General features: G+C 47.3%; 1 protein-coding gene across 2 annotated transcripts in view; it reads right to left on the bottom strand.

Moving 5' to 3' along the window:
• RAD54L (RAD54 like) overlaps window positions 1–12,385 on the bottom strand; it is a 26,528-nt gene extending 14,143 nt beyond the window's left edge. The window contains exons 1-8 of one of the 2 annotated variants that reach the window (XM_036846371.1): window positions 11,755–12,385; window positions 11,589–11,675; window positions 10,067–10,186; window positions 5,306–5,366; window positions 4,436–4,571; window positions 3,922–3,991; window positions 3,515–3,803; window positions 3,163–3,287 (exon numbers count right to left, since the gene is read on the bottom strand). In XM_036846371.1, coding sequence (XP_036702266.1) covers window positions 3,163–3,287; window positions 3,515–3,803; window positions 3,922–3,991; window positions 4,436–4,571; window positions 5,306–5,366; window positions 10,067–10,186; window positions 11,589–11,675; window positions 11,755–11,757 — 891 coding nt within the window. In that variant the 5' untranslated portion in view covers window positions 11,758–12,385. The remainder of the gene's footprint in view (window positions 1–3,162; window positions 3,288–3,514; window positions 3,804–3,921; window positions 3,992–4,435; window positions 4,572–5,305; window positions 5,367–10,066; window positions 10,187–11,588; window positions 11,676–11,754) is intronic. The other variant, XM_036846381.1, reaches the window with a different exon arrangement.

Raw genomic sequence — 12,385 nt, 5'->3', positions numbered from 1 at the left:
TGATACCAAGATTAAATACCACCACTTGTCTCTCTGAAACATAAGCCCCATGAGTAGATTCTTGTTTTTAATGCATTTCCCAGCATCTGACTTGCTTTGTGTTCTAGCACTTGTAAAGGAACATACATGGGTCCAGATGAGGCATACAGGGACAGTCCTTCCATAACCAAGCCAAGCTTCTCCCTACACCAAGCTTTGGTTACAACCAAGGCATTAAGAGAGAAGAAAGAGTCAGGACTTAAAATCTCAGACCTGGATTCAAGTCCCAGCACTTCTCTGAGCTTCAGTCTCCTCATCTCCAAAACTGAGATGATGATGATGATGATGTCAGTCCCTCCTCTGTTCATACACCTTACAAAACGCTTCCCTATATCCTCTTTCTTGATCTGTATCATGTCCCATGATACACATGACCATGTGCTATCTACTCTACAGTCTCAGAGCAGTCTCATCTGCAGTCATGCTTACAAGTGGCAAAGCCAACACTGATCCCAAGTGTTCTGACTTGCCCTGTCTAACTCAGATTACAATGTGGATCAAGATTTTGTACAGTTATTATGCTATTATTACATTATTATTTCTGTGTTCCAGAGAAAAGCATCAGCTGGGAGGAAGCTGGGAACATGAAAGCCTGGGGCAGAACCTTCTCTTTCCCAGATCCAAACAGGACAAACTTCTCCTAGAGTAGGCTGACTATCTTTCAGGACTTTGGCTTCCTCAGGTCTCTGACAATTAACACACTGCTGACAAATAAAAGGTAGAAAAAAAGAAAAAAAAACATAAATAAATAAAAGGTAGAAGAGCAGAAGGGAGGGCCAGGACCCTGCAGTGTGGCAAGAGGCAGCCTGGTCCCTCATGCCAGTCAGCTCAGAAAACAGGAGAGGATGAGGAAGAAACGAAACACTATAGAGGAGAAGAAAATCTAGATGCTCCCCAATCCTCAAGGGCTCAACAGCCTGCCTTCCCTTCCCTTCCCCAATGCCCTGGCCTCTAGACCAGGCTCCTGGCACAGTCCCCCTCCATGGTGATGAAGCAAATGCCAGGGTCCTGGGCAGTGGCCACGTGCATACCCCATCTCAATCTGCTAAATCCCTTACTCCTACCAGGGAATGGCCCATCAGCGTATCAGAAGTTGGCAGACATGCCAGACTCTTCATAAGGACAAAAGCTCAACTGGGAAACAGCTCACTACTAGCAAGCATGGTACCCCAAAGTAAGCTTTTCTTCTCTGTCCTCTCCCAAAAGACCCTCAGATACAGGGTAATCTATAGTCCCCAGAGCACAGTCAAGCCTGCCAATCAGTTGACAGATGGGGCCAAGTCTTTCAGCCACCTCTACACTAAAGTCCCCAGGGTGTGCAAAGTGACCTTACTTTCCCCAAGATGTAAACAATGGCAGCAGGCTCAGGGTAGCCAAGCCTCCTAAAGACGTGGGAAATTCTTTATACTGGGAAGCTCCCAGCCACCCTCACTGCTTTCCAAGTAGTTGCATCCCTACCACCCTTCACGCACAGTGCTGGAAAAGGCCAGAGAGTAACAACTGCCGTATTTTCCTTAGTCCCAGAGAGTCAACACAGACTCACAAGGTGTATGGACTATCCACACTGGACTTTCCTATCTCCGTGCTTCTGTTCACATGAGTCCTCTCAACCTAGAATAAAAACCAAACCTGAGGGGACTGCCCTGGTGGTCCAGTGGTAAAGAATCCGCTTTCCAATGCAGGGGACGTGCGTTGGATTCTTGGTCGGGGAACTAGGTTCCCAAAAGCCGCAGGGTAAATAGGCCCGCACACCACAACTACTGAGCTCATGCACCTCAACTAGAGAGCCTGTGCGCCGCAAACTACAGAGCCCACGCACTCTGGAACCTGCATGCCACAACTAGAGGAGAGAAAACCCGCACGCCACAATTAGAGAGAAGCCCACACGCCACAATGAAAGATCCCACATGCCTCAACGAAGATCCTGCGTGCTGCAACCAAGACCCGACGCAGCCAAAAAAATTAATTAATTAAATAAATAAGTACATACGTACATAATAAATTAAGGGACTTCCCTGGTGGCGCAGTGGTTAAGAATCTGCCCGCTGATGCAGGGGACACAGGTTCGAGCCCTAGTCCGGGAAGATCCCACGTGCCACGGAGCAACTAAGCCCATGAGCCACAACTACTGAGCGTGCGCTCTAGAGCCCATGAGCCACAACTACTGAGCCCGTGTGCTGCAACTACTGAAGCCCGCGCACCTAGAGCCTGTGCTCAATGAGAAGCCACCACAAGGAGAAGCCCACGCACCACAACGAAGAGTAGCCCCCACTCACCACAGCTAGAGAAAGCCCACACACAGCAACGAAGACCCTACGCAGCCAATCAATCAATCAATCAATAAATGGCCCTGCGTGAGATAGACAGATAAATAAGGGACTTCCCTGGCAGTCCACTGGTTAAGACTCTGCGCTTCCACTACAGTGGGCATGGGTTCGAGCCCTGGTCAGGGAACTAGATCCCACATGCCATGTGGTGCACCCAAAAAATAAAACAGAATTTAAAATAATTAATTAATTATTTTAAAAGGTGAATTATTTTTAAAAAACCAACAACAACAAAAAACAAAACAAAAACAAAAAAACACCCAGAGCTGACATGTACCAAGGTCTTATGACATACCAGGCACTGTGATAAAAGCTTTCCTTCATTTAATCCTCACAATAATCCCATAAGGCAGATGTTATCACCCCATTTTATTGACACAGAAAAAGAGGCTTGGGTGGTTAAGTAACTTACCACTTACTCTGATAAGTGGCAGAGCCAGGATTTGAACGAAGATCTCTCTGACCCTAGAACCTGTTCCCCTGAACACTGTACCATGTCTCTCCACCCATCCAAATCCCTCCCACCCTTCAAAGTCCTTTGGTCTAGGAAAACTGTCTAGAGGCAACAAAACCAATCAGCCCACAGCACCTCACTCTCCTTGGCATTCCAAGCTCTGCTAAACCCCTCTTTCAGCAAATTGGTACCACGGGCTCTCCCTCCCATTTGCCTCCTTCAAGGCAGTATGTTCTGTCCTCTACATCCCCCAGTAACCGGCACAGCCCTTGGATGGCAGTTCTCAGTGAGAAGACATCGACAGACTTCCTCCTACCACCCAGACAGCCGAGTGTCAAGTACCTCATCACATATGACCAGTCCAACACTCCCTCTCCGGAGGACTCCGACATGAAGGCGGAAAGTCTCATAGGAAATGATGAGGATGGGAGAAGGCACTCTGGCTCCACGCTGGTTCATAAATCCTTCTACGACAAAAAAGGTGTCAAGGGAACAAATCTGAGAATATCATAAAGAAAAAGCCAGTCTGACGATTCTTCAATTTAGCCTGGAAATAACTATTTCAACTCTTTCCACGGGAATTCTACTTTCTGCCACCCCCTCCCTGCCCTCAACCCTGGCCATCAGTGAGGATACACTTAAGACAGGAGCAGGTTGTATGGAGAAGTGCGGCCATGTTTGTTAAGGCTCCTACCCAGCTTTTGGTCTATCTCGTCCTTAGAGCCTCCGTCGATGGCTAGAGGTTGGATCCTCCCTCCAAGCCATTTCCCAACTTCATTGTACCAGTTCTTCACTAGGCTGGAGGGCGACACCACCACTGCCTTGTCAATTTCTGGCTTGCATTCTGGACTCTGGCGCAAAAGCGTCCACATCAATGTGATGCATTGCAGCGTCTTGCCCAGGCCCATCTCATCAGCCATGATGCAGCCATGGCTACCAGGGATGCGCCGACTGGTGACACACTCCCACAGGAACTTCACTCCCTGGGGAATAACAGCACTCAGCCCACTTTGGCATCCACACTGCTGCTGCCCCAGGGATGACAGCCCCTCAGGTGCAGCCCCTACCCTAGCCCAAACTCACCCCCCCACCCCCATTTACCTCTCTCTGATGAGGCCTCAAGACCTTACTGAGAATAGGATCAACGACCACATGGACAGGGAGTTTTTCCCTGAGAAAACACAACAAAGAAAACACGGAGTTCAGACACGGGCAAGGGCACACCCTCAGAAAGTTGTGTCCTGTTGATTCAGAGGCAGCTGCCTAAGAGAGGACCTCCTTGGCCTGGTGCAATCAAACCATAGCAAATTCCTCTCCAGGGTGAGAAAGTTAGGAGACGGAGATGGGTTCCCTATGCCATCACCTTAACCCTCCCCGTGCCCCTGAGTGAGCCTGGTAGGAATGGATGAGGAAACCCCACCAACTGGACATGTCCACATGTTCTTCCCCAGGCACTCTCCTTCCCCACCTACTCACTCTGGATGGTACAGTAGTCATGACAGCACTCTGAAAACATATGCAGGTCCCAAGGTGAAATCACACGAAAATGCCCTCTGCCCTCCAGGTTTGTGCACTTAGAGGACCAGAACTGCTCAAGAAATACCAGTGCACATACTTGTCAAGCTTCAGCTGGTCGTGGGCGCTCAGCGAGGGAGGCTCGTACAGAACCAAGGCACCTTCTTCCAGAGGGTCATGGAGGGCCCGGCGGATCCCAGCCCTTTTGAGGCCCAATGCCCGAGAGCCCAGAGGACCTAGAAACCAACAATTTGTCACCTAAGTCTCTAAGTTGAGGAGCTCCAGCAGGCCCAGCTCAAATGCCTATCCTTCATATAAACTTTCTTAAGCTTCCATATGACCCCCTCTCCCAAAAACCTCTCCAAAAGCAGTTTGGGCACCTCTGCCTGACCATAACCCAAGTCTGCCTCAGATCAGAGTTTTCCCCATATGACTTCTCCCATTCAACTACAAACTTCTGGGGGGCCAGGTCTCGTTCATCTTACATCAAATCAATCCTGGAAAGGTCTGAAACCCTAAAGGGGCCTTTCAAGACTGAGAGGTCTTGAGAGTTCGCCTCCTCCCTCCCAGGCCCCAGTTTTAGCACAATTCTATGCCCTACATAAGGCAGGGGGAAACCCTATAGAACCTAGGCCTCTGATAGAGCCAACTGCATAAAGGAAATGCTACTGAACTCACTTGGACTGAATGTAGCCTGGGTCCATCAGCCACCCTGGCCCACCAGGAGCTTCCTGAACACTGACATATCCCCACCAAGAAGATGAGGGGCAGTTAGTCTTGGTAGCCTTTGCTGAAGCTGTCAAACACAGACTTCACGCAGGCCCCAGGAAGGTCACCCCATACACAGTCACCACTGGACTGGCATCTTTAATTCCAAGGTAAGCTTGTACTTACAAAAGCAGAGGTTTTAATCTATTCAGGCATATTCACACGTGACTAATTTAAGAAATAGAAAAGTCTCCATTTTTACCTTGATAATTTGGAATGGGGATTTTGAAAGGCTTTGACAAAATGCTTCGAATAAATGCTTCCTAAAAAGAGAAGAAACAGGGATTCAGGACTGATTGGAGATGTTATGGGATAATATTTTTACAAATGCAGTCTAAAATGCCTGTTTAAGCATCGTAATACATTCAGAGCATTGTATTTTGATTACGTTTCATTCAGATGCATCTAGAACAGAAGCAGATGTGCTCCATATTAGATCATTAGGTTTTGTACAATGGCTTTTACCTTTGAGGCTTTGCATAACGTTCCACAAATCGCCAGGGACAAGAGAGTGCCAAAGCAAATACCTAGCCTTGGTCAACCACAAGGCTCAGAGCCTTTAGCTCATGAAAGACCATGCCAAGTAAGGACACCTAACTATTCCCTAGGCTGCAGCACCCTAAGAAGAAAGCACCACAAACTCACCCAATCCCAGTACTAACAGAACTCCAATGTCTGGATTCAACCACTGTCCCACAGGGTTACATCTTTCCAAGCATAGCGCACATTTCCTTTTTTGTCATATCAGTTCTGCCTACTGCATCCAATTTCCATATCAACTCTCACATCAGCCTCCTTGGGAACTAAACAGCCCTTCAAAGAGTAGTGGTAGCAGGAGTAAAAGGAGTGATAGTATTAGTAAAATAATGTTGACAACAGCAAAAGTGACAACAATAATGATGATTAACAATGTATGCCAGATGCAGTGCTAAGCCCTCGCATTCATGTTACCATTTAATCCTCATTAACAGTCCTATGAGGTCCATATATTACTGGCATCCCCATTTTACAGAGGAGCAAATTGAGGCTGAGTCGTTTCCCAAGTCACACAGCCATGACATTTGCAGGACTTTCCTGATTCCAGGCCCTTACTTGTAACTACTGGGCAATATGGCTTCCTAATCCAACCTGTTTGAGTATAGCCATGTGGATCAGCCCAGAGTCAGCAGCTTCCTGCCATGGGAAGGCACAAGAGAGGGAAAAACATGAGAAAGAGGACATGAGAGAGAGGGGAAGCCAATCACCAAGAAAAAGCAAGGGACAAGGGTGACAGGAAGTCTCTGTGTCATCACTTCGGCCTGGAATCAGCACTGGGCTACGGGGCTGGGGCAGGAGGAGGCAGGGGAGTCCACAATGCCAACTCCTGAGCTAACTGAAAACTCCCATCAAAGTTCTGATCTATATGTACCTGAGCCCTCAGGGAATTACAGTAGCCTGTAAACCTCAACAAAATAAGAGCTAGAACCCAAGAGAGCAAGGTAAAAACAAGACCAGAAACCCTAAAGGTAGTCTTAGTGGAATACATTAGTGGAAAAAGAAGTAATGAAAAATACTCCCTTCTAGCAATAAGGTATTTTAATAGGGAAAAAAGCAAGCCTGTCTTGCCCTGCAATTCTTACCTTTTTATTCTGACTCACTTCTATACAGATTATAAATTAAATTCTAGAAACTCAAGGTACTTTAAATAGGAAAAATGTAATGAATATATTTGGCAATCTATTGGAAGACAGAAAAGGAATGTGGAGAACTGAACTTCATCACCACACTAAATAACATGACAAGCCCAGGGTTGGAGAAAGGCCCAAATTCTTTATTTGCATATTTCTTTGCAGCTGAATAAAATCTTTTGACTATGTTAAATTACCATAGCAATGATGAGAAACTCATATATAGAACATGCTAACAAAAAGCTACCTTTAAGTCAAAGGAGAGGAAAAGGAAAGAAATGGACTCTAATTTCTTTCCTAACTTGGCGTCAATTCTGCTTTTAATTCTGAAACTATTATTTTCAAGACTGTCAATATAAGAGGCTAGTATTGAAGCTCTAAGTAGCCAAGAATTTATGCTCCAAATTTAAAAAGACTTTCAGTAAAACCCAGGAGCCACAAGTTCTGCAGGTAGAAGTGCAGGCTCGTGCAACTACTGTGGAAGAAGGTGAGGACCCATGGCCAAAAACATCCGAAGGCAGAGCCTGCAAGACTTGCAATGGCCAGCCTCCAAGAATCTGGTCTGGTAGCAGTACTCACTAGACTCTGACAGAGGCAGAGGAGAAACCATGCTCTCACTTTATTTAGTTACTGAAAATTCATACCACCCTTTCCTTCTGATGATAGAAGAGGGAGAAGAACATCCCTCCCCCAACCCAAGGTCAAAGCTTCCCTCTTCCACAGAGAGTCACTCTATCAGGTCTGCCTGATCTCTCCTGTTGTCTCAACTTCTCCCTACTAGCTCTTTCTCACCAGCATTTAAAACATGCTTAACTCTCTCCTATCTCAAAAACAAAATGTCCTTTGACTTCTTATCTCCTCCCCTTCAAACTTCTAGAAAGAGCAGTCTGTCTCCCCTTCCTTATCTCTCACTCCTCCTATCTATCTTCTGCCCCTTCCACTCTTCTGAAGTGATTCTGGCCAAGGTCACCAATGGCCTACAAGACCTTAACTCCAAGGGGTATGTTTCTACCCTATTTTACCAGACAAAGCTGGCCACTCCTTCCTCTCAAATATTCTCTGCTTTTGACTTCCATGACACCACTCTCCCACTATTTTGCCTTTCTGGGACCTCATGCTCAGTGCCCTAGCGCGCTCTTCTTCCTCTGCCCAATCCCTTTAAAAGTCAGTGTTCCTCAGGGCTCAGCCCTAAGCTCTTCTAACTGTACATTCACATGGACACTCCAATACACTTTGTAGGTGTCAAACAAACTCTATGCCAATCACCCCAAATCTATTTCCACTCCATAACTCCCTCCTAGGTACCACACCCACATCTGCAAACCCAGACATCCTACAGGACTTAAAACTGATTGTGTCTAAGGCTAAAATCTTCATCTCCAGAGCTGCACTGACTTTTGTGGTCCTGAAGCATTTTTGCCTTTGGGGACCCTTCCTCCACAGCTTTCAAACAGGCTGTTCCCTCTATCTAGAACACTTCCTGTTCTCTTCACCTGGCAAACTCCTCGCATCCTTCAGAACTCAACCTAATCAGCATGTCCCTCAGATTCGGGTCTCCACCAGCCTCCAGACTGTTAGGCCCCCTGTTTGCATACTCCCAGCACATCCGCACTTATGTCATATAGTTCTAGAGGACAATAAAATGAATCCCGAATGAAAACAGTCCCGGAGGACTACACACCACTTTTTAAAGCTCAAGAAAACGATTAAACAATGTATTACTTAGTGAATTATATATATATGGTAAAACTATCACAAAAAGCAAGGGATGATGAATATAATTCAGGATAGTGGCTACCTCTGGGAATGAGAAAAGGGATTATGAATTTGATGATGTTCTAGTCCCGGATGGTGGGTTCACAGGTGTTTATTTTGTTTTATATTTTATATACATTATACATATATGTTTTCATATTCATCAAATATTATGTAAAAATGTTTTTAAGCATTTGCTGAATGCACAAATAACTAACCTCCACTACACGTTCCCATCAACATACTCCCATTTTTCCTTCAAAATGTCCCTGTAAAGGAAAAACACGATCCTGTGTCTCCTCTACTCTCAATACTACACTTCTTTTGACACCAGATGTGTGGGTTTTCCATACATGAAGCAAATCTTCGGCTCCGCGTGGGTGCCCTACAACTTAATTCCAACACTATCTTCCAGGAGAAAGCATCAGATCCTAAAGGGTTCAGCCCCACGTGACTGCCTTCCCCACTGCTTCAGATGCAAATCTCAATTCCGTCTGGTTACCTGTGCTTCTGACCACAAGCTATAAATCAAATGTTCCCACAACCCCCTCCTTGGGTTCGATTAATTCGCTAGGTGGCTCACAGAACTCAGATACAGTTTACTTACTAGATTACTGATTTATCACAAAGTATATTAAAAGATATGAATGAATAGCCAGATGAAGAGACACACAGAGGGAGGTCTGGAAGGGTGGTGAACACAGGAGCGTCTGTCCCAGGGGAGTTTTGGGTGTGCCCCTTCCCGACTTCCTGCTCACCAAGTCACCAACCAGGAAGTTCTCCAAACCCTCCCATACCTTTTGGGTTTGTAAAGAGTAGGACTGATTAAACATTGGCCATTGGTAGTTTGGTTCCCCGGGCAACCAGCCCCAAAGTTAAGTGCTTTACAAAGTCATCTCATTAGCAAATTCAGGTGTGGCTGAAAGGGGTTTGTTAGGAATAACAGAAGACACTTTTATCACTCTTATCACATTCCAAGGGTTTTTGGAGCTCAGTGTCACTCTGTCCCTCAGAAAGTTTGGAGGAAAAAGCTTTGGATGGAGCTAGGCAGATCTGACACCTCTGTAACTTTGAGCAAATTACTTAACTTCTCTGAGACTCAGCTTCCTCATCTTAAAAAATGAGAGTTACATGAGATAATGCACAGAACCTGCCACTTGATGATTACCTTTGATTTTACTAGAGGATACACATGAAAGCTGTAGGACTCTGGTACTTCTTAGAAGCTATATGCAGAGTCAGAGACAGTTCTCTGACAGGTTCCAACACCCTGCCATAGCCTTCACTCTCCTGCACCCTCTTGTCCTCAGCAATCTGAGCCACCTGAGATCTGGTGCCCAAGTAGCTATAAACAAGGGGAATTCCAAGTCAGGCACACAATCTCTAAGGAAAGAGGTCAGGCCTTTTCCAGGTCCCAGGAGCTGTGGGCAGGCCCAAAGCCCCCACTAAAGCATCTGCTGGCTACTGTGTTAGGACCGAGGGAGCCTCCCTAGACAAAACAGGGCACACACAGACATTGGCAGGTTGCAGTTAGGGCTTACATGTTGACTGCTGTCCAGACACGGTGGTCGATTCGTTAGTTGAGTCAAAGGTTTCCGAAAAGGAGACAGGAAACACTCCTGGCTCTGGGTCTCACTGCTGGATTTCCGTTTCTTAGGAGTCTAGGAGAGAGAATTGGGGAAGGTGAAGTCTGGAAGATACAGAGTTCACCACAATGGCAACTAACATTTAAAATGCTTATTAAGTGCCAGGCACTGTGCTAAACTCTTCACATGTACAATATTATCGTGTATCATCTTCACAGTAATCCTAAAATACACGTTTATATCCTGATTTAACAGGTGAGAAAACTGGAGCTTAATGAGGTTAAAGAACTTGCCTAATCTGAGGGGCACAGGAAGAGGTAAATGAAGTGGGCCTGTGAAGGGCAAGTCCATCAGTAGCACAGAGTCATGCTGCCCGCAAATCTTCACTCTAAAAGCCCCAAGGAATACTGAGTGACCCTTTGCTTCCCTCCCTGAGTTTACCAATGCAGGGCAAGAGTACAGCTGCTCCCAACTCCCAGGCCTCTGAGACCACTCTCAACCATCCACACCACGGCAGTGAGAACACCAGCACTGAAAGCATTTTCTGGAGCAACCAGTAGCAGACAGCACCAAGTACTGCCCCAAGTTCAAGTCTGAGACCCATGTAAGTGGCAAGGGGCAGCCAATGTGTCTCCCTCACAGGTAGAGGAGCCGCCTGCACACCAGCAGTACAACTACAGAGTAAGCCCCACTGAGCCATCAGGCAAGAACCCACTTGTACCAGATTGCCAAGGTATTTGAAGCTATAAGGCATACCTGAAACAGAAACACCAGGCCCCTTCCGCTCTCTCTACAGGCTTTTACTTACTCACTCACTAATCCCGCCCAAAACTGCCTTTGAGAAGTTCCTTAGCTATCTCTTCCTCCAAAGTTCCAGTGGCCAAACATTGCTTCTTGAATTGCTCTCTCTGAAGTACATACTACATCTTCCTACTGATTTTGGTTACATAGGTCCTGCCCACAGCCAGCCCCAGAAAACCTCCAAGGCAGAGCCCAGTCCAAAGTCGAACATAGTGCCCTTGACTATTTGCAGGGACTGGAGGGGCATTACCCCTCCAATCTAGGCCCAAGTGAGCTCAGACTCTAAGGTAGGCCCAGTACACTCTACTGTTCTGTGACATTGGGCAGGTGACAAAGAGCAAAAGAGCGGGATGCTAGTTGCTGTCGGGGACCCCCCCTTTTTTTTCCAAGGGAGCCAAAGGGCCCAACCCAATCAGCTCTTTGCTTTGGAATGCCCCTTCCTAACCAGGAAAATTGAGGCATATTAGCTTCTAATGAGCACCTTGAGGACAAAGATTTTATTTATGTGGTTCAATGCCTGACACATAGTAAGCACTTACTGAAGTTTACTGAAAGAGGCTTCTGGAGGTGACGGGGTTCACTCCATGTAACCCCAGAAACCAGGGTCTAGGGTTCCTTTCTGCCTCAACAGCCTGCACCCCCACCTCCCCCATCCCCTTGAGGGCAGAGGGCTCACCACTGCTCCAGGCCGCCAGTCTTCCTCGTCACAGGGTCCGCCTTCCGGTTTTCTCTTGGCCAGCTGACTGGGAGCTAAGCTCCTCCTCTGTAAGGAGAGGACGGAAAGTGAGCCCATTAGACACCGCCATAGGGCTAGCCACAGCCTCCCCTAGGCCCATATTTACCATTCTGGGCCCAGGAACATAAAATGTCAAGTACCCATCAGCCAAAGGTCAAAGGCACCCAACAGCTGAGAACGCAGAAGCAGCCTGGTAAAGAGCGGGCTGCTACATTACTGAGAGCATGGGCTAATTAAAGAGGGAGCATGGATGGAGGGAATACAGCCAGGGGCTGAGGTTTGGGCCCAAACTGTGAAACTGTCGGTCTCCAGTTAGCCGAGGCAGCCGAGGCGGAAGAGAAGGCAAAAAAGGAAATACCCAAGCAGAAATGAGTAGAGGTCTGGGATGGGGCAAAGAGGCAAGGTAGGCTGCCAGACTGAGTAGACTGCAGTCGAGATAATGGTCCCAGGTGGACGTGAAGGCAGGGGGTAGCTGCGGGAGGGAAAGGGTAATCACAGGCCAGGAGAGAGGCTACGGTGAAAATTCGAGGCCTGGGGAGGGCGAGTCCGGAGAAGGAGTGCGGATGCCGGACTGAGGGAGGCCGAGCAGGGGTCCAGGCAGGACAAGTAGAAGACCCGGCCTTGGGAGGGTTATCCCAGGCGAGGCTGGAAAGAGCGGCAAGGCTGAACCTCAGCCCAAGCACTCCGCCTCAACCTTCCTCTTCCCAAAGCGCGCGTTAACAGCCGCCAGGACTCCC

The sequence above is a fragment of the Balaenoptera musculus genome, chromosome 1 (genome assembly GCF_009873245.2).
Source record: "Balaenoptera musculus isolate JJ_BM4_2016_0621 chromosome 1, mBalMus1.pri.v3, whole genome shotgun sequence".
Lineage (NCBI taxonomy): Eukaryota > Metazoa > Chordata > Mammalia > Artiodactyla > Balaenopteridae > Balaenoptera > Balaenoptera musculus.
The sequence above is the reverse complement of the archived record's forward strand: the minus strand, read 5'-3'. Positions and strand labels throughout refer to the sequence as shown.